A 25,539-nucleotide genomic window follows, 5' to 3' on the forward strand; every position below is an offset into this window, starting at 1 on the left:
TATTGTTTGCTTGATATATTTTTTTCCATCCTTTGAGTTTTAGTTTGTTTGTGTCTCTAAGTCTAAGGTGTGTCTCTTGTAGGCAGCATATAGATGGATCGTGTTTTTTTATCCAGTCCGTGACTCTCTGTCTCTTTATTGGTGCATTTAGTCCATTTACATTCAGCGTAATTATAGATAAGTAAGTTTTTAGTGCTGTCATTTTGATGCCTTTTCATGTGTGTTGTTGGCCATTTCATTTTTCCACATGCTTTTTTGTGCTGAGACGTTTTTCTTAGTAGCTTGTGAGATCCTCATTTTCATAATGTTTAACTTTGTGTTTATTGAGTCGTTACGTTTTTCTTGGCTTTTTTCTTGAGTTATGGAATTGATATTCCTTTTTGTGGTTACCTTTTTATTTACCCCTATTTTTCTAAGTAAAAACCTAACTTGTATCCTTCTATTTCGCCTTGTATCACTCTCCATCTGGCAGTTCAATGCCTCCTATATTTAGTCCCTCTTTTTGATTATTTTGATCGTTTATCTATTGATTTCCATGATTTCCTGTTGTGTGTATTATTTTGTTTATTTATTTATTTTTTAGAATTAGTCTTAATTTGTTTGTTTTTGTGCTTTCCCTGTTTGAGTTGTGTTGATATCAGGACGTTCTGTTTTGTGACCTTGTATTGTGCTGGTACCTGATATTATTGGTCATCCGGCCAAACAATCTCCTTTAGCATTTCTTGCAGTCTTGGTTTAGTTTTTGCAAATTCTCTAAACTTGTGTTTATCTGTAAATATCTTAATTTCTCCTTCATATTTCAGAGAGAGTTTTGCTGGATATATGATCCTTGGTTGGCAGTTTTTCTCGTTTAGTGCTCTGTATATGTCGTCCCATTCCCTTCTTGCCTGCATGGTTTCTGCTGAGTAGTCTGAACTTATTCTTATTGATTCTCCCTTGAAGGAAACCTTTCTTTTCTCCCTGGCTGCTTTTAAAATTTTCTGTTTATCTTTGGTTTTGGCAAGTTTGATGATGATATGTCTTGGTGTTTTTCTTTTTGGATCAATCTTAAATGGGGTTCGATGAGCATCTTGGATAGATATCCTTTCTTCTTTCATGATGTCAGGGAAGTTTTGTGTCAGGAGTTCTTCAACTATTTTCTCTGTGTTTTCTGTCCCCCCTCCCTGTTCTGGGACTCCAATCACTGGCAAGTTATCCTTCTTGATAGAGTCCCACATGATTCTTAGGGTTTCTTCATTTTTTTTAATTCTTTTATCTGATTTTTTTTCAGCTATGTTGGTGTTGTTTCCCTGGTCCTCCAGAAGTCCCAGTCTACATTCTAATTGCTCGAGTCTGCTCCTCTGACTTTCTATTGCGTTGTCAAATTCTGTAATTTTATTGTTAATCTTTTGGATTTCTACATGCTGTCTCTCTATGGATTCTTGCAACTTGTTAATTTTTCCACTATGTTCTTGAATAATCTTTTTGAGTTCTTCAACAGTTTTATCAGTGTGTTCCTTGGCTTTTTCTGCATTTATCCTAATTTCATTTGTGATGTCTTGAAGCATTCTGTAAATTAGTTTTTTATATTCTGTATCTGATAATTCCAGGATTGTATCTTCATTTGGGAAAGATTTTGATTCTTTTGTTTGGGGGGTTGGAGAAGCTGTCATGGTCTGTTTCTTTATGTGGTTTGATATGGACTGCTGTCTCCGAGCCATCACTGGGAAACTAGATTTTCCAAGTAGTCAGCTAAAAAAAAATGCAGTCAGATCCCTATCTGAATTCTCTCTCTGGCTCCGGGTATTCGGATGTTAATGGGGTCGCCTGGGGAGGGTGGGGGAGGGATCTGAGAGCTAGGAGTGTAGCACCACAGAATATAGAGCTGAACACCACGTTCACGCTCCGCCCCCGTTTGCCAAAATCCGGGCTGGACGGGTCCCTGGCTAGGACACTGCTTTCCTTGCTCGGAAACCAGTCACTTCCTCCTGGGGACTTCCTCCGGTGCGCGGCACCGCTCGTGGGCACTGGGTGGGCGTTTCCCGCACGAACGGGTGGGCCCGCCCCCAGGGTCTATTCAGGCGATTATAATTAGGTCCCGCGGTCACGCCCCGCCTGTGCGCGCGCCCAAATCCCAGCGGGATGACTTCCGGGTTGAGACGCTGCTTTCCCCGTTCGGGAACCAGTCACTTCCTCCCGGGGACTTCTCCTTCCGGAGCGCCACACCTCTCGCGCGAACTGCGTTGGCGTCACCTGCACGGCCAGGTGGGCCCGCCCCCTGGGTCAATGCAGGGTAATAAAAATGGACCCCGCGCTCACGCCCCGCCCGTGCGCGCGCCCAAATCCCAGCGGGATGACTTCCGGGTTGAGACGCTGCTTTCCCCGTTCCGGAACCAGTCACTTCCTCCCGGGGACTTCTCCTTCCGGAGCGCCAGACCTCTCGCGTGAACTGGTTTGGCGTCACCTGCACGGCCAGGTGGGCCCACCCCCTGGGTCAATTCAGGGCAATAAAAATGGACTCCGCGCTCACGCCCCGCTCGTGCGCGCGCCCAAGCCCCAGCAGGACGGCACCCCGTCTGGGACGCTACTTTCTGCGCTTCGGGACCAATCACTTCCTCCCGGGGACTTCTCCTTCCGGTGTGCAACACCTCTCGCGCAAACTGGGAGGGCGTCACTCGCACGACCAGGTGGTCCCGCCCCCTGGGTCAATTCAGGGTAATAAAAACGGACCCCACGCTCATGCCCCGCCCGCGCGCGCGCGCGCACCCAGATCCCAGCGGAATGGCTCCCCATCTGGGATGCTGCTTTCCCTGTTTTGAGACCAGACACTTCCGGGGATTTCTCCCTCTGGTGTGCCGTGCCACACGCGCGGACTGGGTGTGCGTCCTCCCGCACGAACTTGTGGGCCCCGCCCTGGGGTCACTTTAGGGAAATATAGTTGACCCCCTCCCCCCGCTCGCGCCCCGTCGGCTTCTCGCCTAACTCCCGGCGGGACGGCACCCCAGCTGGGACGCTGTTCTCCCCCCTCCCAGATCAGTCACTGCCTCCCGGGTGCTTCTCCCTCCGGCTGCGCCCCTACGCCGCCGCGCCAACCTGCTAGACTTCCTCCCGGGATGGGTTCGGGGGGGAAGGGGTGGGCCCCCATTCTGTGCCGTCTGCCCCCCTGGGCTGTGCCCCAGATCCAGCTCCGAAGGTCACCTGCCTGGTGTGCTAGCTCCTAGTTCTGAAAACAGTCGCTGTCTGCCCGTATTTGTTCGTTTTCCGTCTCTAAGTCTGTGCTTGTTGTTCAGAGTTCGTAGATTGTTACGTATGTGATCGATTCCCTTGTTTTTCCGAGTCTTTGTTGCAAGAGGGATCCGCGGTAGCGTCCACCTAGTCCGCCATCTTGGCCCCCGTCCTAAACGCTGTCTTTTATCTTCATCAGTAATTGGTTCAAGTTCTCCTCCCTTTCAAGAAGCAAGGTTTGTCATCTGCATATCGCAAGCTGTTAATGAGTCTTCCTCCAGTCCTGTTGCTGTGTTCTTCTTTATATAGTTCAGCCTCTCGGATTATTTACTCAGCATACAGATTAAATAAGTATAGTGAAGGGATACAACCATGATGCACAGCTTTCCTGATTTTAAACCACGTGATATCCCCTTGTTCTGTTCAATCAACTGCCTCTTGGTCTATGTACAGATTCCTCATGGGCACCATTAAGTGTTCTGGAATTCCCACCTTTGCAATGTCATCCATAATTTTTTATGATCCACACCATTGAACGCCTTTGCATAGTCACTACAACACACGTATCTTTCTGGTATTCTCTGCTTTCAGCCAAGATCCATCTGACATCAGCTGCGATATCCCTTGTTTCACATCCTATTGTGAATCCCACTTGAATTTCTGGCAATTCATTGTCAATGTGCTGCTGCAAGCATTTTTTACTTATCTTCATCAAAATCTTGTATGTGATATTAATGATATTGTTTGATAATTTCTGCATTCTGTTGGATCACCTTTCTTTGGAATGGTCACAAATATGGACCTCTTCCAGTCAGTTGGCCAGGTAGCTGTCTTCCAGATTTCTTGGCATAGACAAGTGAGTGCTTCCAGCATTGCATCCATTTGTTGAAACATCTCAGTTGATATTCTGTCAATTCCTTGAGCCTTGTTTTTCACCAGTACCTTCAGTGCTACTTGGACTTCTTCCTTCAGTACCTTCAGTTCTTGATCATATGTTACCTCCTGAAATGGTTGACCATCTGCCAATTATTTTTGGTGCAGTGACTGTGTATTCCTTCCATCTTCTTTTGATGTTTCCTGCTTCCTTCAATATTTTGCCCATAGAATCCTTCAGCATTTCAGTTCTAGTCCTGGATGTTTTCTTCAGTTCTTTCAGTTTGAGAAATGCTGACTGTATTCTTCCCTTTTGTTTTTTTAACTCCAGGTCTTTGCATGTTTCATTATAATACTTTACTTTGTCTTCTTGAGCCACCTTTTGAAGTCTTCTGTTCGGCTGTTTACTTCATCATTTCTTCTGTTCACTTTAGCTACTCTATGGTCAAGAGCAAGTTTTAGAGTCTCTTTTGATATCCATTTTGGTTTTTCCTTTCTTCCCTGCCTTTTTATTTTGCTTTTCTCGTGTATGATGTCCTTGATGTCATCTCACAACTCATGTGGTCTTCGGTCATTAGTGTTCAGTGGGTCAGATATATTCTTGAGATGATTTCTAAATTCAACTCGAACTTGCATATGAGCAATTTATGGTCTGTTCTGCAGTCAGCCCCTGGCCTTGTTCTGATTGATGATACTGAATGTTGAGCTTCTCCATGTTCTCTTTCCACATATCTAGTTGATATGATTCCTGTGTATTCCATCTGGTGAGGTCCATGTGTATAGTTGCCATTTATGTTGTTGAAAAAAAGTATTTGCAGTGAATAGGTCATTGATACTTAAAAATTCTACCATAAGATCTGGAAACCCTGGTGACATAGTGGTTAAGCACTACGGCTGCTAACCAAGAGGTCGGCAATTTGAATCCACTGGGCGCTCCTTGGAAACTCTATGGGGGCAGTTCTGTGTGTTGCTATGAGTTGGAATCAACTTGATGGTGGTGGGTTTTTTGGTTTTATCATAAGATCTCCAGCAACATTTCCATCACCAAGGCCATAATTCCAACTACTGATCCTTCTTCTTTGTTTCCAACTTTTGCATTCAATCACCAGTAATTGTCAGTGCATCTTGATTGTAATAAGAAACATACACTCACACATACATCATTGGTATGGGAAGTAACACTGTACAGCTGCTTGATCCAAACATCTTATTTCCAACTGCTTGAACAGAAGTTTTAGCATAAGTCTATGAAGAAATAATTTAAATCTCCTCTTTTATAAGCTTTAGTTAACAAAGCATTAGAATTTCAAACTGTTTCAGTCAGGGTATATGCTTAGAAAATTGAGCACCCTATTCATAGTCTTTTTTCATATATCCTTGAGTTATCTCTCATGATTCTGACATTTTATATCTTACAGTGCTTTATAATCATTTAATTTTATATAATTTATATAAATTTTCTCAGATTAAGGAAACCATGTATGTAAAATCACACATTTATGTAACATAAAATAGAAGCTTTTATTCACATAAAAAATGACTTTTAACTTAAGTCTTTTCATTATTGTCCTTTAACTACAAAAGTAATACTGTCTCATAAAACTAAAACAATACATATAAAATAGTCTTCTCTCATCTCCTTGCCCCTCCCTAGCCTCAAAATGTAACACAGTGTTTACAGTTCAAGTGGCACTTTCCAGACCTTTTTCTGTATCTTTGCAAACATATAGATGTATTCCTAAAAAGAGTGATTCTCACATACTTGAAGAATTAAGAGCATTAGTGTTAGAAAAAAAAATTAGTTTGATAATTTTAGTCATTATGCTAAAAGGAGTGATTTTAACAAACAGATCATTTTGTGGTAGGCCAGTTTTCCAGGTTACTAGCTTGGAAAAATAGTATTTTATAGCAGGTGTGAAATCAAAGGCATGTAGTGAAATATTTTGTCCTTGTTTTTCCGTATTTTGCAGTGTCCAAGGATAGTTTGTTTATGAAGAATGCAGTATTCAGGGAAGATGGAAAACAGCCTATGTCCACTAAAGAAATAAAACGGGTTAATCCCAAATTGAGAGTTTAAAAGCCTTTCACAGTTACTTGTTGCTATCAAGAAACAATCCACCTAATGTGTCATCTTTTTTGATCCTAGTAGTAGTGGAATCTCTTAGGTGACTCTTTAAGCCATGTGTATTGAAAGTTCTAATATTGTTAAAAGGAATTCCTGTTGCTAAGAAAAACTAACGCTTATTTGATGTTTGATACTATGTGTCATAGTGGGCATTGAGGGCAGGGAGAAGGCTGTAAATATCCAGTTGGTTCTCTTTGAAGGTAATTTGTTCCTGTGCCCTTTCTGCCCCAATACACAGTTGTTGGAAGAAATAAGCACAGAGGGTAGGGATTGAACAGGAAGTATTAGGATTCCTTCATATAAAAATTGCTACTCAAGTAAAAAATTTAAAATACAGTTAGGGCAATATGTAAGAAAATTTAGGCCTTCTCAAATTCTTTATGAAGCAAGACAAAGTATAAATATACGAATAAAAACCAAAAGCTTTATTTCAGTTAATAGCTGTGAATGGTAAAATTAATATTGTTTTGCTTATATTTTAATCATCTATTTCTGTTTTTAGATAAAATTTTTTCAGCTTTCTAAAATTTTATTTTCAGACTTGAGTTTGTCACTTTAATAACATTTTTTTTTTCCTAAAGCTAATTTCCTACAGAGCTCTATAGGGTTAGGATCTTATATTTTTGAACCAGGTCTCCGGCCTCACGGAGTTCACTGTCTCTCTGGGAAGACAGATAATTGAGTACCTCCAGTGACTCGTGATAGGTACAGAATGGTATGGGAGCTCAGCGGAGAAGGGTGAACAGTTAGGTCGGTACCATCAAGGAAGACTTTCTGGGGGAGGTGACTCAAGGTGGCACCTGAGAGATGAGTGCATATCACAGGCAGAGAGAAGTGGGTTTGGAGTGTGATTGGGCACAGGGTCAAGCACATCTACAAAAGCCTGGCACAGAGAGAGAGACCAGAGCACAGTAAAGTCATTGACAGAAGTTTAGTCTGGCTGGAGAGGAAAAATAATTTATTATGAAAGCCATGGGTTTACATGCTCATTATATAAAATTTGTAAAATACAAGAAAACGAGAAAACGTAACACTGCTAATTTCAAGCTCCAGTGTTAACCATCGTGAACATTGTGTTGTGAGTTTGTTATGCCTCACATTTATATTTATAGAACAGCATGTTTGGTATGAACCTGGTTTGGCTTAAACCGCAGAAATGTGTCTAGGCATATGATACATATACATAGAAAAAAAATATTGTAAGAAAAATTGGAATCACAGTAAATGTGTTGTTATCTGCTTTTTTCATTTTAAAATGTATTTAAATATTTTAATGTCTTGGATGCAATTGTGTTTTAAGTGAGTCAGTTATTTTAAGAGAAAATGTTTTATTTCTATAAATTAAAAGGAGTATTCTTGAAGTTCGTCTATATTCTTCTGTGCAGGAAGAATGTTTCTTGAACTTAGAGGCTCCTATATCAAGAGTATGTGGGTATGACACACCATTTCCTCATATTTTTGAACCATTTTACATCCCAGACAAATGGAAGTGCTATGATGCCCTTCGGAAAATGATCAACTATTGACTGCATAGGTAGGTATGCTGTGCGTTTGGAGAAAGTGATCATGCGTTCTGGATAGCAACGTGCTGTTAACCAAGGAGCAAAGTGTATCAATGTGTTGTATTTTGGTAAATGCCAGCTTCCAGAACAAAATATGAATTTCAGAAATAGAATTCCAATTTAATAGAAAGCCATCCAGCATAAGCATTATTTGATTTACTTAAACCAGATGTATGTATTAACAGTGAATTATAGGTGAAGATGCTCTTTGGCATGGTTTAGTTCCATCTGGTATCCTCGTTTCTGTATATTTTTATCAGCTTTTTAAACTGTTCATGAGTAGGGGTAATTTCTGTTATTTAAAAATGGCTCCTCAAGCATCATTGATGTGGAGTCCAGTGATTTACAATATACGGTGATTTGTAACACTCTGAAATTTGCCTTTATATTACCTGAAAAAAATAGATTCGTTGAGGCGGAAATCTATTTATTGTAAATAAGAGAAAATTTTCCTTAAAAAAAAAAAAAACAACAAAATCCAGCGCTGCCAGTTGTTGTTAGTTGCTGTTGAACCAATTCCAACTCTAGCTACCCCTTGTGTGCAGAGCAAAACTGTTCCACAGGCTTTTTAAAGCTGTGACCTTTTGGAAGCAGATCACCAGGCCTTGTCTCCTGAGGCACCGCTGGGTGGGTTCAAACTGCCAACCTTTCTGCTAGTAGTCAAGTGATTAACCATTTGCACCACCAATACTAGAACCTTTTTTGGCAAGTGAATGTTTTTTAAGTAGTGGATAATAAATAGTATTTATTCGTTATTTTCTAAGTCATACTTACTGGCACCTTCCACAGTGTTATACTAGCAAAAATGAATTCCATCAAACATTATTAGTTTTTCAGGTTTTAATGTAGAAGATCTTATCACCGACACACTGATTTTTTTTATATTTGGCATTTTTGAAATGGTTCAGAATGCATTAAAAAAAATCATAATACATCTTGAAAAGCCTCAATCTTTAAGAGGCTTTTTATAATAACACAGCCTGTATTTTTTAAAGATACTGTAATTCTTGAATTCTGTGTGAGGGTAGTGAGCTCACAGAAAACCAGAGAGATATACCTGTCATTTTCGTAGATTGAGAAAATTATGCCCCCTCTGGTCTTCTACTGCCTTGTCATAATTGCCACATTTTTTATGGTTCTATACTGGGAATATTGTTTGTTAAAGATGTTAGGTCCTTTAGTCCACATGCCCCTGGTATTCTCTCAGACATGCAGGTATAAATGCTGTATTTCTAGTTGTAGCCTCTTAATGTCTGTGAAGCACTGGCTTCACTGATGATCACAGTTAGGACTGCTTAGAGGACCTCCTCACTTTTTTTGTCCATGTTGTCCCTTTTCATAAGGAAAGTCAAGGTAACAATGAGTGGCCACATGCATCGTTGATACTTTTAAAGTTATGTTTAGGTGCTGGTTTTAAATTTGAACTGTGTATTTCTTCTTAAACGTGAGAAAAAAAATTAAGCCTATATTGAAAATATGATGAAAGAATAGCTTTCTATCCTAAAAGTTAAGTATGGTATTAAAGAAAGTAGCTAAACAATTGAGATTGCAGATTTAATTCATGCTGGCCAGAATGTCTATAACTGATTCTGATTTCTTTTACAGAAAAATTGGAAAATTGTGACTAGATATGGAAATACTTTTCTGAAGTTTTTATATTTCCTCACTTAATGTCTTCTTAAAAATAGAATTTTTATGAAATAAACCATGTTGGATATTGGCTGAGAGGTTATCGAATTATAGTATTAAAACATGAATTGATGATTTCTATTAAACTTGTTCCAGATTATTTTAAATGTTCCACTGCTAGTATTATATATTCTGTTTAATTATATATGTAAATATTGGGTGTGAGATAGTATTCAATAAAGGAAAAGCAGATTGTCTTCAATTGCGTGTGTCTTTTTTTTTCTGTTAGTAAAAAGAATTTTTGTCACAAGTAATAAATTAATTAATTCTTAATAAAACGGAAAGTTTTACTCTAGAAATGCTGATTTTTCAATTTTATTTTAACAGACACACACACACACAAAAAATGGTTTAGTTCTTTATGTTTAAGGTGATTATGTTGTTAAGACTTCTAGAATGTTTTTCCTCATCCTTCTGTCTTGTACAACAAGGTTTACTGATGAACGTACTGATCACGTCTCCAGAGTATGGTGGAGTAGGAATGATTCATACTGTTTTTTCTTGGGGGGCGTGGTTAGGGGGAGGGTGGGGTCTAGCATGAGTCTTTTTGTTATAAAGTTGCCATGCTTTTGCTATGATGTTGCAAAGCAAATCTTTTTTCCATGTTCTTTATATTTTTTATTTCTAATTTATTCATTATTGTACTTTAGATTAAGGTTTAAAGAACAAACTAGCTTCTCATTAAACAATTAATACACATATTGTTTTGTGACATTGGTTACCAACCCCACAACATGTCAACACTCTCCCCTGCTTGACCTTGGGTTCCCTATTACCAGCTTACCTGTCCCCTCCTGCCTTCTAGTCCTTGCCCCTGGGCTGGTGTGCCCCTTTAGTCTCATTTTGTTTTATGAGCCTGTCTAATCTTTGGCTGAAGGGTGAACCTCAGGAGTGATTTCAATACTGAGCTAAAAAGGTATCTGAGAGCCATATTCTCAGAGTTTCTCCAGTCTGATAGACTAGTAAGTCTGGTGTGTTTGTGTGTGTGTGTGTGAGTTAGAATTTTGTTCTATATTTTTCTCCAGCTCTGTCCAGGACCCTCTGTTGTGATCCCTGTCAGAGCAGTCGGTGGTGGTAGCCGGGCTACATCTAGTTGTGCTGGACTCAGTCTGGTGGAGGCTGTAGTACTTGTGGTCCATCAGTCATTTGAACTAATCCTTCGCTTGTGTCTTTAGTTTTCTTCATACTCCCTTGCTCCAGACGGAGTGAGACCACTGGAGTATCTTAGATGGCCACTGAGAAGCTTTTAAGACTGCAGATGCTACTCACCAAAGTAGAATGTAGAACATTTTCTTTATAAACTGTGCTATGCCAATTGAGCTAGATGTTCCATGAGACTATTCTTTATATTTTTAAGCAGGTAAAAAGAAAATACTGGCAGCAATAAAACAGCTCTGACAGGAGGCAGCCTCCTTGTTGGTGACTTTACCAGGGCCTCTTGTTTCTTACTTTGCCTCTTATGCCCCTCACTGTCCTGAACAGCCTGAGGAATACCCCTGCAAAGCCCCTCACCCTGGCCTGACTCACAGATTGCACTGTTAGAGCTCCCTTCACCACACAGGTCCCAGAAATTTGAAGTTGAAGTAAATGCACTTTATTATAGAATCTGACTAGCAAAAGGCTGAAATAACGAACCCAATCGTTTGTTAGGGCTAAAAATAAAGTCCTGCTCCTCGATTAAAAAAAAAAAAAATTGTACAGTGTAAGATGGGAAAAGAGGTAGTTTGTCAGCAACAAGTTTGGAAAAGTTTTAGGGAATCCAGTTGGCTTACAGTACAGGACGTTCTGAGCTCAAGCTGCCAAAAATCAGTATGGACCTTGGCTTCGGCCTTTTCCTCTCCATCTAAGGCTCAGAGTTCCTTGCAGAGAACCCTGTATTCAATGTGGCCAATCCAGCAGGAAATATACAAAATATACACATTGGCCTGTAGATGGGATCTATCTGAATATACTGGTGTTCATTTAATTTATTTTTTAGTTGATCTTATTATTTTAATTGAACTTATTTATTTTAACAAGTTATATTGCCATTGCATCTTTTTAATAGTATTTCTAGTCATTTGGTATTTTAAGAATTCCCCTTTAGCTATTTTATTTCTGTGTTTTAAATATCAAGTGTGATGGTTAAGTATAGGAATGATCTATGCACTAAATGGCTGTGTTTGGAAGCATTTTTCTCCTCCAGTTAGCCCTGCAGTAAGCCTCCAGTCACCACCAGTAAATACCTCATTCCCTATCCCTGTCCCCCCACCCCCACCCCCAAATGGCTACAGGTAATACTAAGCCCAGCCTTTGGCACATAGTAGATTCTTAAGGATGTAAAATGAATGCCATAGTCCAAAATCCACCACTACTTCCAGGGTCAGCAAAAAATAAGTGTGCCTCCTGTGTGACTGCAGGACTGCATAAGCTAACTTAATTTTCTATGTTTCAAATTATTCAATTCTTTTAGGAGGAAAAATCTGTGCTGTAACATCCATGTTCTATACAACTGATAGACACCATCTAGACTATCGCAGGTAAACAGACCTATGTACATTAGAAAAAAGAAATGAGGCACATGATCCATGAAATTACCTCAATTCAATCCCTTGGGATTAAGTCACAGAATCTAGAAACTCTCCCTGAGAATCCTGAGAAGACAGCTCAAGGAAGGTCTGCATTCAGTGTGGTGAAATCCCTTTCCCATCAGCCTACCTGTAGCTGACAAACGTCGTCACTGCCTTACACCGCTGCCCTCACCTTCTAGTAACAGCACTGCCTTTTGTTCAGAGAATTCCCTCTCCCCACCACATGTGGTTCTGGAGGGGCTGCCAATCCTGGCTGTCCAGTGCCAGCCACAGAGATGGCCCCAACTGTCCATCAGCACCATAGACTTGGCCCCAACCCTCCATCACCAGCCACACAGAGATGGCATCGTGTTTTCTGGTCAGTACCTCAAAATAGAAAGAAAGTCCTGTTACCTGGCAGAAACAAAAATTAGTTAGCCTCAGACTTCTCAGCAACACTAAATTCTAAAAGAGCAGTCCCCAGACCATCTCCTGCTCCAACATACCTGTGTGCCGTTGAGTTGATCCTGACTTATAGTGACCCTATATGACAGAGTAGAACTGCCTTATAGGGTTTCCTAGGCTGTAATCTTTACAGGAGCAGATCACCAGGTATTTTCTCCTGTGGAGCAACTGGTAGGTTCAAACCACCATCCTTTCAGTTAGCAGCCAAGCACTTAACCATTGCCCCACCACAGCCCCTTCACCTGAGACTACAAGCCAGGTACACAGACTGTGTTAACTTTAGCAGAAATTCTTGGCTGAGGGATGAGGAACATGACCCTAAAGGCATCAGTTGGGATTTCAAGAGAGATGTGAGTTTTGGAGATTGTGATATGCTCCCCTGTGGCCATCTGTGTAGGAAAGCAATAGAAAATTGGGCAAGGATTTAGACAACCTGATACCCTGATAATTCCCTGAGTATACTAAAGCTATTTTCCAGAACAATGAGGGTAGATACAACAAAAATGAGGAAATTATAGCTAGAAAAGACTGGCAGTGAAAACAGACAAGTTAAATAAAAAGATACACATCTAAATAATTATCTTAAATATATATATTTTTTTATATCATGAAACAAATGTTCCATATGGAAAAGAGAAAATGGTGGCGATAAGTATGAATTACATTGACAAAGACTGGAGTAGTAGAATGGCCAAGAGGAGTTCAAAAGTGCCAAACTCTAATCTTCAGTAAAGGGAAATATAACTTCATTGTTTGGGGCAGCTCTACTCTGTCCTGTAGGGTCGCTATGAGTCAGGATTGACTCGACAGCAATGGATTTTTTTTTTTTTTAATGGAAACCCTGGTGGCATAGTGGTTAAGAGTTCAACTGCGAACCAAAAGGTCAGTAGTTCGAATCCCCCAGGTGCTCCTTGGAAGCCTTATGGGGCAGTTCTACTCTGTCCTATAGGGTCGTTATGTGTCCGAATCGACTCAACGGCAATGGGTTTGGTTGGGTTGGGTTTGTTCTGCTGTTAACCTTGAAGTTTAATATTGGTTTTTAAATGCTTTTAAAAATTAAGCTAACCACTAATAGAATTAAAAGCAGCGTATGTAGCTTCCGCGTCATTGCACGAAATAGTCTATACTGTAATTTTTAAATTAATTCCACACACATTTAGTAAGTGCTTGTTATGGCCCAGGCCCTGAGCTAGATCCTTAGATGTAAAGTTAACTAAGAAAGATTTCATGCAAATTAAAAAAAAAAAAAAAAAGGAAAGAAAAACAAGATAAAGTAAGGTCTGTAACAATTATGACAATAAATGGAATTGGGTAAATTCTCCAGTTATAAAGAAAGAACTCCGATTGGGTTAAGAAACAAAACCCAATTAAAAGCTACTTACCAGGAAGAGTTCTAAAAGAAGTTGACTTAGAAAGGTTAAGACTTGAAAATGGGCAAAAAAGTTAAAAATGAATAGGAAGAACACAAATGTAGAAGAATTCATATCAGACAAAATAGAAAGCAAGGGAAAAATGGATTTGATATTGACAAAAGGAATACACCAAAGTGAAGATATGACTGTTAAAATCCTTTGTGTTCCAGGGGGGATGGGAGGATAGAGAGAGTTGGAAGCTGGCAAAATTGTCACGAAAGGAGAGACTGGAAGGGCTGACTCATTAGGGGGAGAGCAAGTGGGAGTACGGAGTAAGATGTATATAAACTTATATGTGACAGACTGACTTGATTTGTAAACATTCACCTGAAGCTCAATAAAAGTTAATAAAAAAAAAATCCTTTGTGTTCCAAATGTATTAAAATGTAAGCAAAAACTTGTATCAATCCAGAAGACATGGACAGTTGTAGAAAAAAACTTTATCATCTACTTCCACTGTGATAGATGAAGTAGCCTAGAGAAAAGAATATATATTTTAATTGCATAAGTAATAGGGCTGAGTCAAAAGAAATATATTTTAAACTTATGTCCCCAAGACAGAAAATATATCATCTTTACAAGTCTACATACCAAAAACAAAACAAAACCCATTGCCGATGAGTCAGTTCTGACTCATAGCGACCCTATACATAAAAAAAGAAAAGAAACCTATACATAGCAGTTTAAAAAAAAAAATGATCATGTACTAGGGCACAAAGTAGAATATCAGTAAACTCCCCAAAGGAAGGAGTATAAAAGGTACCATGTTTTCTGAAACTATCCCAAATTAATAACAAATACTCTTACTACTTGGAAATAAAAAAGCACCTGCTTAAGTAACTACTGTGGAGACAAGGAAGAAATGTAAAAAGAATTCCAAAATATTTAGGACATTAGATTGCTGATGTGCTTCAGCTAAAATTCTACTCCGAGGTAAATTCATGGGCTTTGAAAGAGGTAAACGGAAAGTACACGAATGCAAGAATATAAGAAGACAAAACATAAGAATGAGAAGTGTAATAGTTTAAAGCAGAAAATTCCAAATGATAAAACTGTAAAACTGTAAAGTTATTTTTTCATGAAAATAAAACTTTTTTCTTTCATTTTATAATGCCTATATGTTGTGGACATTATAAAATAAAATGAAATAATGTGTGTATGTTGTGGCTCCCATGCATCTGTCAGTTTGTCATCCTTTGAGGGCTCGTGTGTTGCTGTGATGCTGGAAGCATCAAATACCAGCAGGGTCACCCATAGTGGACAGGCTTCAGCTGAGCTTCCAGACTAAGACGGACTAGGAAGAAGGACCTGGCAGTCTACTTCTGAAAAGCATTAGCCAGTGAAAACCTTATGAATAGCAGCGGAACATTGTCTGATATAGTGCGGGAAGATGAGCCCCTCAGGTTGGAAGGCACTCAAAAGATGACTGGGGAAGAGCTGCCTCCTCAAAATAGAGCCAGTCTTAATAATGTGAATGGAGCCAAGCTTTTGGGACCTTCATTTGCTGATGTGGCATGACTCAATATCAGAAGAAACAGCTGCACACATCCATTAATAATTGGAACGTGGAATGTACAAAATAATGTATCTAGGAAAATTGGAAATCATCAAAAATGAAATGGAAAGCATAAAGATCTATATTCTAGGCATTAGTGAGCTGCAATGGACTGATATTAGCCATTTTGAATTGGACAATCATATGGTCTACTATGCTGGGAATGACAACTTGAGGAGGAATGGCATTGCATTCGTAGTCAAAAAGAACATTTCAAGATCTATCCTGAAGTACAACACTGTCAGTGATAAGGATAATATCCATATGCCTAAAGAAAGTTAATATGACTATTAATTCAAATTTATCTGTAGCCTCAAATTGATCGAATACCCAATCAGGATGCACTGATAATTACTGGTGATTGGAATGTGAAAGTTGGAAACGAAGAAGGATCAGTAGTTGGAAAATATGGCTTTGGTGGTAGAAACGATGCCAGAGATCACGTGATTGAATTTTGCAAGACCAACAACTTCATCACAAATACCTTTTTCCACTAACATAAATGGGGACTATACACATGGACCTTAGCAGATGGAATACACAGGAATCAAATGGACTATGTCTGTGGAAAGACTATGGAAAAACTCGATATCATCAGTCAGAACAAGACCAGGGGCCAACTGCCGATCAGACCATCAGTTACTCATATGCAAGTTCAAGCTGAAACTAAAGAAAATTAGAATAAGTTCACAAATGCCAAAGTACAACCTAAAGAAAAAATTCAAGTCTTGAGTTGCAATAATGAAGGATTCTACAGGGAAAATATTAAACGACAAAGGAAGCATCAAAAGAAGATGAAAGGAATACACAGAGTCACTATACCAAAAAGAATTGGTCCACGTTCAACGATTTCAGGAGGTAACATACGATGAGGAACCGATGGTACTGAAGGAAGGAGGCCAAGCTACAGTGAAGACATTGGTGAAAACCAAGGCTCCAGGAATTGACGGAATACCAAATGAGATGTTTCAACAAATGGATGTGGCACTGGAAGTGCTCACTTGTCTATGCCAAGAAATTTGGAAGACAGCTACTTGGCCAACTGACAGAAAGAGATCCATATTCCCAAGAGTGGGAATGCCTATTCCTAAGAAATGGGATACAACTGGATTTCGAAATTATCAAACAAGATCATTACTATCACATGCAAGCAAAATTTTGCCGAAGATCATTCAAAAGTGGCTACAGCAGTATATCGACAGGGAACTGCCAGAAATTCAAGCCAAATTTAGAAGAGAATGTGGAACCAGGAATATCATTGCTGATGTCAGATGGATCCTGCCTGAAAGCAGAGAATACCAGAAAGATGTTTACCTGTGTTTTATTGTCTATGCTAAGGCATTTGTGTGGACCATAACAAATTATGGATAACATTGTGGAGAATGGGAATTCCAGAAAACTTAATTGTGCTTAAGAGGAATCTGTACATGAATCAAAAGGAAGCCGTTTGAAGAAATATAACCCTGATGAATTTAAACCATGGGAATACTGCATGGTTTAAATTCATCAGGGTTATATTCTTTCACCATACCTATTCAATCTGTATGCTGAGCAAATAATATGAGAAACTGGACTATATAAAGAACGGGCATCAGGAATGGAGGAAGACTCATTAACAACCTGCGTTATGCAGATGACACAGCCTTGCTTGCTGAAAGTAAAGAGGACTTGAAGCACTTACTGGTGAAGATCAAAGACCACAGCCTTCAGTATCGAATACACCTCACCATAAAACAAAAATCCTCACAACTGGACCAATAAGCAACATCATGATGAACAGAGAAAAGACTGAGGTTGTCAAGGATTTCATTTTACTTGGATCCACAATCAACACGTATGGAAGCAGCCATCAAAAAAATCAAAAGACGCATTGGGCAAATTGGTTGCGAAAGACCTCCTTAAAGTGTTGAAAAGCAAAGATGTCACCTTGAGAACTAAGGTGTGCGCTTGACCCAAGTCATGGTGTTTTCAATTGCCTCATATGTGTGTGAGAGCATCACAATGAATATGGAAGACCGAAGAAGAATTGATGCCTTTTAATTGTGGCATTGGAGAAGAATATTGAATATACCATAGGGTGCCAAAAAAATGAACAAATTTGTCTTGGAAGAAGTGCAACCAGAATGCTCCTTAGAAGCAAGGATGGTGAAACTAAGTCTCACATAACTTTGAACATTTTATCAGGAAGGATCAGCCCCTTGGAGAAGACATCATACTTGATAAAGCAGAGGGTCAGCAAAAAAGAGGAAGACTCTCAAGGAGATGGATTACAGTGGCTGCAACAATGGGCTCAAGCATAGCAACAATTGTGAGGATGGCGCAGGACCAGGCAATGTTTCGTTCTGTTGTGCATACGGTCGCTATGAGTCAGAACCTACTCAACAGCACCTAACAGCAACAAGATATTTTATGGGGTGGAGCTACATTTTTATGTAGTCATGATATTTGCAAATAAAGACCTTATGTTGGCTGTACCTGCATTGCCAAATACTGTCAAGATTCTTTGAGAAGGAGGAAATTATTAGCAAAGCCTAATAGTATACGCAGGGGGTCTTGGTAGTTCAGTGGTAGAATTCTAGCCTTCCATGCTGGAGACCTGAGTTCGATTCTAGCCAAAGTACCGCATGCACAGCCTTCACCTGTCTGTCAGTGGAATCTTGCATGTTGCTGTGATGCTGAACAGATTTCAGTGGCACTTCTAGACTAATACTAAGAAGAAAGGACTGGCAATCTACTTCCAAAAATTACCCAGTGAAAACCTTATGGACCACGATGGTACAATCCCTCAACTGGTTAAGATTTTGTTCCATCGTGCGTGGGATTACCATGAGTCAGGGGCCCGATGCAAGAGCCTGAAACAACAACAGTTTACCCATAGCACTGAATAGCAAAGATCTTTGTTGTTACAACGTTTTATTCCATCATTTCAAGAAAATAATTACCAGGATCTAGTTTTTTGCTAAAGCCATTTTGTTTCTTATTGAGGCTTGCTTGGCTATCATAAATAGCTTCTTATTTTACATAAGATTTGGTGGCTATAAAGAATTAGAATAATTATTTTAAAAATTATTTGAATATCTACTTATATGTTGTGGGAAATTTTTTCTCCAACCACAATATTTTACTGGTTTCACAAGACAGTGTTTTGGGGCCAGTTTGTTTACTCTCCAATTCGCAGGTACTAGACCAGAGCTTGGTATACAGAAGGCTCTCAATCCATTGTTGAGTGAACAAATGAAATCCAAGCCTATCCCAGAATCAAAACTTGTACCTGAGAAGCACTTGGGCAGAGCCCTGTTTTGGAAGTGTGTACATTTAAAATGACATCTGCCAATATCCTTTACAACCAGTCTCATGAAGCTGTATTTCGTTTCTTATGGAATTTCAGAGGCAAAAACAATCCCTTATGTAGGCCTGGATCCCCAGGGTCCCTAGGAGATGAACACTGATTCTGTATTTTTAGGCTTGTTTCTTTAGATAGATTTCAAAACCACGTATGAGTGGCTCTATGACAACTTTGTACCTTAAAACACATGTGCATATTGACAAACTAGAATGGGATGCATATTCTGAACGGTGTCAACTTGAGGGTGATGACATTGTGGGTAACTTTTATTTTCTTAAAAATCTTTTCTTTCCCTGTAGTCACAAATGGAGGTTCTGCCTGGCTCAAAATAATCCTCCCAATGGCTCTGTTTGTGCTATCCCCTTTTGGTTGGTAGAGTCTACAGACCTGTCACATCTTCATCTGAAAAGAATGAAACCAATGCACAGAGAGAAGCTGCAATGCAAGATGGGGCCAGTCCTGGTTAGGTTCCAGCCTCTAGAGTCACTCACCCCAGGCCAGCTCCGCTCTGCCAAGTTCAGCCTCCACCGTTCCATTCTTTTTTTATTCTGTGAGGAATTTCCCTGGAGTCTTCCCACTAAACCACCATTTTCTTTGCTTAAGCTAGCTCAAGTTGGATTTCTGTTACTTGCAGAAAAGCATCCTAATTCAATCATTCTCATGCTTTGGAATAAATAAAATTTGAAAGAGGAAAGTTCATGTATTTTTAATAAAGTGTAATTTGGGGAAAAGCCCTCCACCCTTTGAGATGAGTCTATTTATTGTGCTTTATTTTTTCTTACTTATAGCATGCAAATTAGCTGCAGATATTGCTGTGTTAATGTCAAGTATCTTAGCCATAACATGAGTGAATTCAGACTTTCAGCCTGGAATTTGAATCCTGGCAATCCTCCTTAGACCAGGAAAATGAGAAGTCCCATGGCATCAGTCTTTTAGAAAACCATACTCTTCGAAGGCTCATTCATAGGGAGCTTTTTACTGAAGTCACAGACTTTAGAACTGTGTTAAACTTACCATATAGCTCAACAACAGCCCTTGGAAGTTTTCCTGTTCAAAGAAGTTTAATATGCCTGTATTCAGTCTAATAGCAGCTTTTCTTTGATGACACTTCGTGTAAATTCCCTGTATTCACTCTCCTCCAGCTGAGGCGTATGTTTACTTTCAGCCTTATTTCATTATTATGAAATATTTTGAAGAGGTTCGAGAAGAATTTAGTGAACATCTGTGTGCTTCCCACATAGCAAAAGATCGTAAAGTGCAATTCATGTTTCTCTAGCTACCCCAGCCCAGGAAAAGTTAAGGGCCCCTTAACAGTAACAAGTGTTTTTTGGCTGGTTTGTTTTTTGTTTTTTAAACTCTGTTCCAACTGCTAGGCAACCCCCATCAGCTTCTTATTTATTTTTGAGAGTTGCTGGGGGGTTGCTTTTGAACATAGTCATTTCAACAGTCACATGGAGTCAACAGTTCTTTCCGGCCCCAGCCCCCTGAAGTTATGTCTGCTGCCAAAAGCTACGAAAGGTACCTCAGTGCCACTGGTGCCATCTGCAGCTGATAACCACTGCCCTGAAGCTGCTCTCCCGGGCCTCGTGTGGATCCCGTTGATGCTGCGCTTTACTGGGTCCTTCATGTGGCGATAGTACTCTGTGTTCTCCCAGAAAGAGGGGAGAAACCCTCAATTCCCACTGAGATACAGGAATCCCAAAGTAGTGGAATTTTTTGACGACACAGGCCGTGCAGCTGCTCATGTGGTTAGCTGCTGTTGAGTCAGCCCTGACTCATGCCAACCTCCTGCACAAACATGCACAAACGCTGTTCAGTCCTGCATGGTATCCCCATAATCAGTTGTGGATCGGACCATTGTGATCCATAGGGTTTACACTGGCTGATTTCAGAAGTAGATTGCCAGGCTTTTCTTTCTAGTCTGTTTTGGTCTGGAAGCTCCATTGAAACCTGTTCAGCATCATAGCAACATATAAGCCTCCTTTGACAGATGGGCGGTAGCGGCACATGAGGTGCTTGAACCTAGTATCCTGCATAAAAGGGGAGAATTCTGCTACTGAGCCACCACAAACAGATTTTACTTTGAACCTCTGTCCCTCTCTGGGGCCCAAACACTTATTGGACTAAATTTAGGTCCCCAGCTCTCCTCTCTGAGAATAGGTTCCTCCACGGGGTTGCTCTGTTTCTTAGTATACATGGATCATTGGCCAACCTGCCCACCATTTCTGCAGACCTGTCTAGTTCCTAGAGCGAGCATACTTTAGGTCTCAACTTGGCTTCTTTTTGTAAGAAAAAAAAAAATTGTATCTATCAGATTTATTTGATGTTATTTTGTGCACAGTAAAACTTTTCATACAGATTATGGAAACATGGGCTAGGGAAAAAAAAGCAGTAGTTTGTGATTTATGATACATCCATATGATTAGATACAATGTAGAATTTGCAAGTCATGATTATGAAAATTATGTAGCAATATGGAAACATGCTCATTATATACTTTTAAGTGGAAAATCAGGAAGCAAAATTATATGTATATTATGGTTACAACTATTATTATTTGTGATTGCAACTCTTATGATTTATGATTATACTTGCAAAGGAATACTTAGAGAACATAACAGCAGTGTTAGGGTGAGGATCATTAGTTATAGCATAATAAAAAAATTATTTTTTAACGTATTTATTATGCAAAGTAATTAAGTACTGAATATACTTTACTGAACTGTTACCACATATTAAGCATTTCAGAACCTTCCTAGTCTTTAAAACAAAGTCCCTAAGAACCAATACTAAAGAATCTCTTTGTCTGTTTGATTATTACAAGAACCTGAAATAAATACAATTATTTTTCTTTTCTCTGAGTGTGCATACTTTCTCTTGCTCTGTTCCTCTCTCTCTCTCTCTCTCTCATATACACATACACACACACACTGAATGATTATTTTCGGTAAACTCAGAAGGGGAGATTAAAAAAAAAAAATTCATCTTCTCCAGTACTATGGTAATGCCTGTGTAAAATTTTGACCCTGTCTACTAAGAATTATGTCTTAGTCATCTAGTGCTGCTAGAACAGAAATACCACAAGCATATGGCTCCAACAAACAGAAGTTTATTCACTCACAGTCAAGTAGGCTAATAGTCCAAATTCAGGGTGTTAGCTCCAGGGGAAAGCTTTCTCTATCAGCTCTGGAGGAGGGTCCTTGTCATCAATCCCTGGACTAGGAGCTTCTCTGCACAGGAACCCTGATCCAAAGGATGCTCTCTGCTCCCAGGGCTGTTTTCTTGGTGGTATGAGGTCCCCTGTCTCTCTGCTCACTTCTCTACCTTATATCTCAAAAGAGATTGGCTCAAGACACGATCCGATCTTGTAGGTTGAGTCCTGCCTAACCAAAATAACTGCCACCTATCCACCTCATTAATATTGTAGAGGTAGGTTTCACAATGCACAGGAAAATCACATCAGATGACAAAATTGTGGGCAATCACACAGTACTAAGAATCATGGCCCAGCCAAATTGACACATATGTTTTTGGGGGACAAAATTCAATCCATGACAAATTATAATAAGAGTTTTATTAGTTAAGGTCACAGCAGAAAAAATATGACACAATTAAAGGGTTTAATCAGAGTTTAATAAAGGGATTATTTACAAAGGTATGAGCAAGATAAGGAGCCCTGGTGGCGCAGTGGATAAAGCAATTGGCTGTTAACCAAAAGGTCGGTGGTTTGAACCCACCAGCCACTCCATGGGAGAAAGATGTGGCAGTCTGCTTTCATAAAGATTTATAGCCTTGGAAACCCTATGGGGCAATTCTACTCTTTCCTATAGGGCTGCTATGAGTAGGAACGGACTTGACAGCAGTGGGTTTGGTTTTGGTTTGGGCAGGATAAGGAACCAAGGAGGAATGACGCACCCAAGAATTAACAACTGTGGGAAGCCATCACCACCCTTAAGCTGAAGGAGAAAGGGGAGGGAATGGTCCTGGAACCTGGTGAGATCTATAGCCATGGAAGGAGGGATGTATGATAGCAGACAAGGCCACAGAGAAATAGAGAATTTGCTGAAACGCATTCTGGGATGGGGGTGGTGTGATTTATCTTGTGAGTTCTCTCTCCTCTGATCGTCTGATTGCCTACTAGCCCTTTCCATTGGCCAGAAAGGCCTGGTGAAGCAGTCCCTAAGAGTCAGCCTCTCAGGGCACAGGGCAGGGCAGAAAAGTGTGGAGAATAGATCCGGAGGGCAAATGGAGAACACCCAGCACAAAGAGCTCACAGATATTCTGTGTCGAAGTAGACAGCTGGGTAGATACCTGTGTTTAACTACAAGTTTACCATTGCTGCTGAGAAACATAGGTCCTTTAGAGTTATGCCACATTTTCCTGGGTAAGCCTGGACTTTATTATTTTCATTTTATTGTGGTCAAATATACACAACATAAAATTTGCCATTTTAAACATTTTTAAATGTACAATTTAGTGACATCAATTGCATTCACAATGTTGTACAACCACCACTGCTATCTATTTGCACAACTTTTTCATCACCCCAAACAGACATCCAAAAAATAAAACCTGTTGCCGTCGATTCTAACTCATAGCGACCCTGTAGGACAGAGTAGAACTCTCCCATAGGGTTTCCAAGGAGTGGCTGGTGGATTCAAACTGCCAACCTTTGCATTAACAGCCTGAGCTCTTGACCACTGTGCCACCAGAGCTCCACAAACAGATATTCATTACCCATTAGATAATAACTCCCCATTTCCCCTTCTCCCTAGTCCATGGTAACCACTATGCACTTGCCTATTCTAGATATTTCATATAGGTGGGATCATACAATAGTTGTGCTTTTGTTTCTGATTTATTTAACTAAGCATAATGCTCTCAAGGTTCATCCATTTTGTAGCACGTATCAGGACTTCTCTTTATAGCTGAATAATATTCCAATATATGGATACACCACATTTTGCTTATCCATTCATCTGTTGATGGACACTTGGATTGTTTCCATGAGGGTTTATATTTTAAACAAAAACTTATTACCCTATTTTAATGTCATCTCAGGAAGGAAGGGAGATAAACCCTTTGTTGCTCAATGTTGTTGTTAGGTGCCATCTAGTTGGTTCCAACTCATAGCGACCCTGTGTACAACAGAATGAAACATTGCTCGGTCCTGCACCATCCTCACAATCATTGTTATGCTTAAGCCCACTGTTGCAGCCACTGTGTCAATCCATCTCATTGAGGGTCTTCCTCTTTTTCACTGACCCTCTAATTTACCAAGCAGGATGTCCTTCTCCAGGGACTGATCCCTCCTAACAACATGTCCAAAGTATGTGAGACATAGTGTCGCCATCCTTGCTTCTAAGGAGCATTCTGTTTGTACTTCTTCTGAGACGGGCTTGTTCGTTCTTTTGGCAGGCCATGGTATATTTAATGTTCTCCTCCAGCACCATAATTCAAAGCCGTCAATTTTTCTTGGTCTTCTTTATTCTTTGTCCAGCTTTTGCAAAGGCTTGTTTAACTAGGAGCTTACACAATTCATTTGAAAACTTGTCACTTGAGGAAATCTTACCTCAAAGTGAAAAGAATGCTGCACAATTGACAGCTCTAAGCTGTGTCCTCAGGTGAGTTGACAAATTGCCTAATCTCCTTCATGCCTGATTTTTAACTGCTGAGATGGCGATGGTAGGGGTGGTGGGACATGGGAAGATTAGTATTTATTAAATGTCAATGATGTGCCCAGAGACCGACACTTTATCTCTCTAGGCTTCAAGTGCTAATTACTGAATTTAAACTGATGTTTACCTGTCTCGTGTGATTGTTTTGCCATGTATCAATTCTCATAACTCTTTTTGAACTAGGGTGAAAATTAAATAAGGTAATGTCTCCTGAGCCCTACCTTATTTAACATCAGCTTCTATTACAGGCTTCTCACATCATTTGTCTTTATTTGTTTATACCTTTGACCCACTCCACCACCACTGCCTCCTCCTCCTCCAGCAGGAAGGAATCCGGCCTTATTTGTCACCCGGCACAAAGTACCTCAGTGAATAATTGTACAGTATATGGCCCCTGTGTTATATGGATAGTAATTTAAATGGAAGAAAATAAGCTGATAAATATAAAGTGATCTTTGAGTTCAATGTGTGGTAGGACTAAAACCAAGAGCCTTATGTTCACAGATCACTCCTTGGTAATCCTAGTTTTTGTTCTAGAAATCCACTGTTGTTGTTAGGTGCCATTGAGTCAATTCCAACTTATAGTGACCCCACGTGATAAAGTATAACTACCCCATGAAATTTTCTTGGCTGTAATCTTATATGGAAGCACAGCCTCAGGTTTTTCTCCTAAGGAACCTCTGGGTGAGTTTGAACCACAAACTTTTCAGTTAGCAAACAAATGCCTAACCATTTGTGCCACCCTTAAAGACTCACTGACACATGTAAATTTTGTGGCAAGGACCAGAAATCTACTCATGTTAGTTAGGTCAGGCAATGTGGATTTTGTTCTAAGGAATCTAATTGCAGGAAGAACTCGAGGACTTAAATGAATTTGAGAATTTTCATACAGTTTTTTTTTTCCCTCTCTCCTCACCTCTCTCTTACTCTCCCCCTGAAGTCTCTCCTCTATGTTGTGTTCCAGCTTCATTCTTTTCTCTGATGACTGCTTCTCAATTCACTCATTACCTAGCACATGGCTGCCTTAAAATGGCAGTCTCAGTTTTCCAGCTTGGGTTCACACAATTAACAAACTCAATAT

General features: G+C 39.8%; 1 protein-coding gene across 4 annotated transcripts in view; it reads left to right on the forward strand.

Moving 5' to 3' along the window:
• The window catches only part of BCKDHB (branched chain keto acid dehydrogenase E1 subunit beta), a 632,618-nt gene that overhangs the window by 270,609 nt on the left and 336,470 nt on the right, over nt 1-25,539 (forward strand). The window contains exons 10-11 of one of the 4 annotated variants that reach the window (XM_049896108.1): nt 7,588-7,736; nt 9,370-9,621. The exons of 2 other annotated variants lie outside the window; for them this stretch is intronic. In XM_049896108.1, the coding sequence (XP_049752065.1) occupies nt 7,588-7,728 (141 nt within the window). In that variant the 3' untranslated portion in view covers nt 7,729-7,736; nt 9,370-9,621. Of the gene's footprint in view, nt 1-7,587; nt 9,347-9,369; nt 9,622-25,539 lie in introns of those variants that run through there. One more of the 4 variants, XM_049896098.1, reaches the window with a different exon arrangement.

This window comes from Elephas maximus, chromosome 1, assembly GCF_024166365.1.
Source record: "Elephas maximus indicus isolate mEleMax1 chromosome 1, mEleMax1 primary haplotype, whole genome shotgun sequence".
In the NCBI taxonomy this organism is placed as follows: Eukaryota; Metazoa; Chordata; class Mammalia; order Proboscidea; family Elephantidae; genus Elephas; species Elephas maximus.